The sequence below is a fragment of the Cystoisospora suis genome (assembly GCF_002600585.1).
Source record: "Cystoisospora suis strain Wien I chromosome Unknown contig_5327, whole genome shotgun sequence".
Taxonomy (NCBI): domain Eukaryota; phylum Apicomplexa; class Conoidasida; order Eucoccidiorida; family Sarcocystidae; genus Cystoisospora; species Cystoisospora suis.
The window spans coordinates 1-4,713 of NW_027158117.1; the positions used below are offsets into that span (position 1 = coordinate 1).

General features: G+C 39.4%; 1 protein-coding gene across 1 annotated transcript; it reads left to right on the forward strand.

Moving 5' to 3' along the window:
- Positions 1-28: 28 nt before the first annotated feature.
- Positions 29-4,205, forward strand: CSUI_009131 (spc97 spc98 family protein; the record flags this gene model as incomplete). Its single annotated transcript, XM_068069250.1, has 4 exons — positions 29-324; positions 1,379-1,515; positions 2,682-2,830; positions 3,891-4,205. Coding segments are annotated over exons 1-4 (819 nt in total), but the record flags the coding sequence as incomplete, so codon positions are not given.
- Between the last annotated feature and the right edge of the window lie 508 nt (positions 4,206-4,713).

Below are 4,713 nucleotides of genomic sequence, written 5' to 3' on the forward strand. Positions count from 1 at the left end.
AAGAAAGAGAGAAGATGGTGATGAAGAGAATGAAGAAGAAGAAGAAGCACTGAATCGAGATGCTTTAGATAGAAGATATGAGGGGGATGAGAAGAAGGAGATTTCCATGGCGAGGGACAAGAGGGAAAGAAAAGGAAGAGGAAGAAGAGGAGGAGAAATTTTAGATTGTATAGAAGATATAAGACAGACGTTACCATGTAATGATGCAAATCAAGACTTATGTCGATTTATCTTTGAGAAAGCAGCCCTACCTTTAGGCAAGATGGTAGACTCATGGATCCATAGAGGCATCTTAAACGACCTCTATGGCGAATTCTTCATCGTGTAAGTGGGGGAGAAAGAAAGGAAAAACGAACTTGATCAACCGCGTGCAAAGAAAGAAAGATTTACATTATATAGACCTTTAGAGAGACATATAGGTCCCAATCTATCTCCTTACTCACTACCTTCTTTCTTTCTCTTCTCTTGGAGCTCCCTATTACTTGTCTGCTTCTAGAAGGAGCGATGGTAGGGATCTCCAGCCAAGAGAGAGAAAGAGAAAGATACATAGAAAGGAAGAAAGAAAGAAATAGATAAGAAAGAAAGAAAGAAAAAGTGCATGACTTTCAACATAGAGAAAGGACAGCTTGTGACGGTTTCTGCAATGTAGGTTTATATCAAAGACAGATACCTCAAAGAAAAATAGATGAAAGATCGATTAAAGATAGAGAGAAGAAAAATAGGCAGATGGGTGGTGTATAGTGATCGGACAGTTTGGTCGAAACAGGCTTGCCACGTACATAAAGTCATCCCTATGACTTCATACATATGTATATACATAGATATACGTGTGTACAGATATATATAGGTCAGGCATATGTATGGGAAGGAATGAGTAAGTAAGCTTCTTATGTATCTACATTTCTATCTATTTCTTCGGTGTCTTCTTTTTTCCTTTCTTTTACCTACTCTTTCTCCTCAACTCTTCACGCTCGTCTATCGATTTTATCTCGTTTTCTTAAACTGTCTGTCTTTGGGTGCTGTACATACACCTCAATCCCTCTCCAACTCTCTCACTCCCGAATCTGTCCGTGCATGTTCTTGTGTGTATGAGATACAATATCTATCTTTAATCGATCTATCTATCTATCTTTAATCGATCTATTTCTAATCTCTCTACCTTTAATCTATCTATTTTTAACGTATCTATCTATCTTGAATCTATCTATCTATTTATCTATCGTTATGTGTAGACATTCATCTCTCAACTGAAGAGAAGCAGAAGCTCTTTGTAGGGAGATATCTCTCCATGTGTAGACAAACGAGGAGAGAAATCTATCGTCTTCTTTCTTTCTTTCTCACTCGTTCTTTCTTTCTTTTTCTACTGGGTTTGAGACAGAGAGGATAGAACAGTCATAGCCGAAGGAGAGCCGACGGGCGATTTCTCTTTCTTTCTCAACAGCCTTGACGGGAGAGTCTTTTCTTCAAAAAGGGGAGGGTCACAAGAAGAGGAAGGGTATCCATCAAGCGCATGCAGTAAGGACGCACACTTCACCCGCCTCATTTGCTCATTCTCTTCCTCAAGTCACTTTCATGGATTCAGTGCTACTGGCGCTGCAGAACGATCCCGTCTCTTAGCATCCACGTTGCTTTCAGTTCTCTGCTTCTCTTGACTTGCAATCCACTCAGCCCACCATGACTCCACACACGTCATGTACAAATATTCATGTACGTATGAATATGTATGATGAGTATGTATCCGTATGTATGTATGTGTGTATGTATGTATCCGTATGTATGACTATGTATCGCTATGTAGGTACATGGATCTATCTCTATGTAAGGAGAGAGAGAGAGAGAAGGAGCGGCAAGGCCTTCCTTGGTGCCTCATAGGAAGAACTTGGGAAAGATCGTCGACTACTGAGGGGGGGAGGGAGCAGATGGATGTGCTACAAGTGATAGAAGTAGTCATAGTGCCGTGATAGCACTAGAAATAGTCATAGCTACTCTTAGGCATAGTAAGCACTAATAGTAGTAGTAGTAGTCGGAATAGGAGCAGTCTTACTCGTCTTTGTATCCCACCCTTCCTCCTGCTTTCTTATGTATACCTCCATACATGTGTATACGACAGACATCTCTTATATCTATCAGTCTATCTATCTAGCTTTAATCTATCTCTCTATCTATCTATCTTTAATTAATCAATCCATCTATCTATCTCTCACCTTTCTCTCTATGTATATGTGAAGTCGTGTAAAAAGAGACTTTTCTCTTTTAGTATAGCAAAAGTGAAGAAGAGGAAGAGAAGAAAAAGAAGAAAAGTTGGAGGTTGCCTGTCCTGATTTGAGAGAAATTTTAGAGAGGAACTCCTCTTTCGGAGAGTCGGTCTCTTCTTTCGTGACTTCTCCTTCTATTTCTATCCTTCCTCTCCGGCATGCACTCTCAGGGGATAATATATCTAGATCCATGAAGGAAGAAAGGAGTAGATCCATCCGCCACAGAGAGAAGAGAAATATAGACAGAAAGAAGGGTGAGAAAGAGAAAGAAAAGAAGAAAGAAAAGAGCTAAGAAGGCAAGTCCTCTCCTTTCACCACTTTCTCTTCTTCTCTGTCTCAAAGGAGTTCACCCCTTTCTCTCCTATGTGTCCTGGCGTGCTTTTCTTTCTTTCTTTCTCACTCTTTCTTTCTTTCATTTTTCTCCAGGATTGAGAAAGAGGCTCTATACAGGAGACTGGTGTCAGGAGAGATTTCTTCTCTTAGAGGATAAAATTCCTAGATTTCTTCGGCCTTATGCGCGAGATATCCATCGGGCAGGCATGTATATTTACATCCTTAACACCTGTCGGTACACCGTAAGTCAAAGAGACTCTTTTCACTTGGCAAGAAAAAAGAGATAGGAGAAAGATGGAGAGATCTGGAGAATAAGACATGACTTTCTCTCTGTATACATATATATATGCAGTCGTATGAGTGGGTGAAAGAGGGGAACATATGCATAAGTTTCTCTAGTATATATCTATATGTGACATATGCTGCAGAGGTGGAAGTATGTATGTGTAATGATGTATATACATACATGTATGTATAAATATGTATATATATATATTTATTTATGTATGTGTGTATGCATATATACATATGGATGTATGTAGGTATGTGTGTATATACTGAAGTAGAGGATGGATGTGTAGGAGGGAAGGAATGAGAAGAAGAGTGATGGATGACGTGCTTAATGGGTGAGCTGATCGATCGTCTTGCGGTGTATGTACACCTTGATCAATCTCCCTTGGGTGTAGTCTTCTTGCACTCAAACTTGTCTGTCGCACATCTTCTATCGACCTATATGTGTTTTATATACCCAACTATCTCTGTATACTTATAGATATGTTGCCTATGGGAAGCACATAGATATATGCATGCATCAATATATTACTAGAGATAGATCGATCTATTTATACAGTTGGATTCTTTGCTATCGATTTTCTTTGAAGCTTTACCACTTTCTCCTTCTCCATAGTGAATCTAGATCTCTCTCTCTCCTTCTTCCTTTTCTTTTCTTTCTCTTCTTTCGTTTTTATTCTTCACTCGCCATACACCCCCTTTCTATGGATCCCATTCAGGTACTTATCTATGTATAGATGTATCTAACTCAAGAGATATCCAGCTATCTATCTATCTACCTATATTGTATCGATCTGTCTTTGTTCTCTCCATTCAACTTAGTTTAATCTATCTGTCTTTTCTCCATATACCAAAGCTTCTTCTACATGCACGTCCAACACTCTTCACTATCTTATTCATGCATTCTCCCTTCACACCCCGCTCTCTCTCTATCTATCTATCTATCTCTAATCTATCTATCTATATCTATGTATTTTTCTTTCCTTCTATCTCTTTCTCTTTCTATTTCAGAATTTGCCTCCTCCTTCATTTTCCTTCCGTGAGTCTTCTTCTTCTTCTCTCCCACCTCATCTTCTTCTTCCTCTCCTACCTGAAGCTTTAAGCCGGGCTTCTTCGCATCTTTTATCTTTCTTCTTTCACGTTCTCCAACTCCGTTTGCTTGCCTCTCTTCTTTTCNNCAAAGCTCAAGATGACTACATGCATTCTGCCTCTTCTCTTCTTCTCACATCTCCTTCTTCCTCTTCTTACTTTAATGAGATGTTGCACCAAGAAGCTAGATTGGAGGGATGTATGGAGCAGGCCATTCGGACTATACAAGGATTCGATGGGTACGCAACACTTCATACATATATACATACAGAGAAAAAGATATATAGGCAGAGGTTTGTAGATATCTTAGTAGGCTGTGGATAGACGAAGGTAGACATAGGTAGATACACATCGATGTATCTTTGCACTCGAGTCTCCAGCACTTCGAACGAACACATGCAGTCGATGATAGCCATACATACACATATACATCTGTATGTATAAAGAAGGCAGACGGACATGTGCTTATATACATATACATGTAACAAATATAGAACCTAAAGNNTGTATGTATATGTATGTATATGCTGTATTGTCACGGCAGTCAAGATGTGTGTGTATATATAGAAAGGTCTATCTCTAGGTAAGGATGGCTGGCGGTTCGCTCGATCATTCATTCGTCTCGTCTTTTTCACATGACTTCCAAGGTCCCCCCTGTATGTCCAAGGAGGAAGCAAAGAGGGGGGGATATACACGGATACTACTCTAACAGAATATACCTACGTAGATATCTATACATATATAT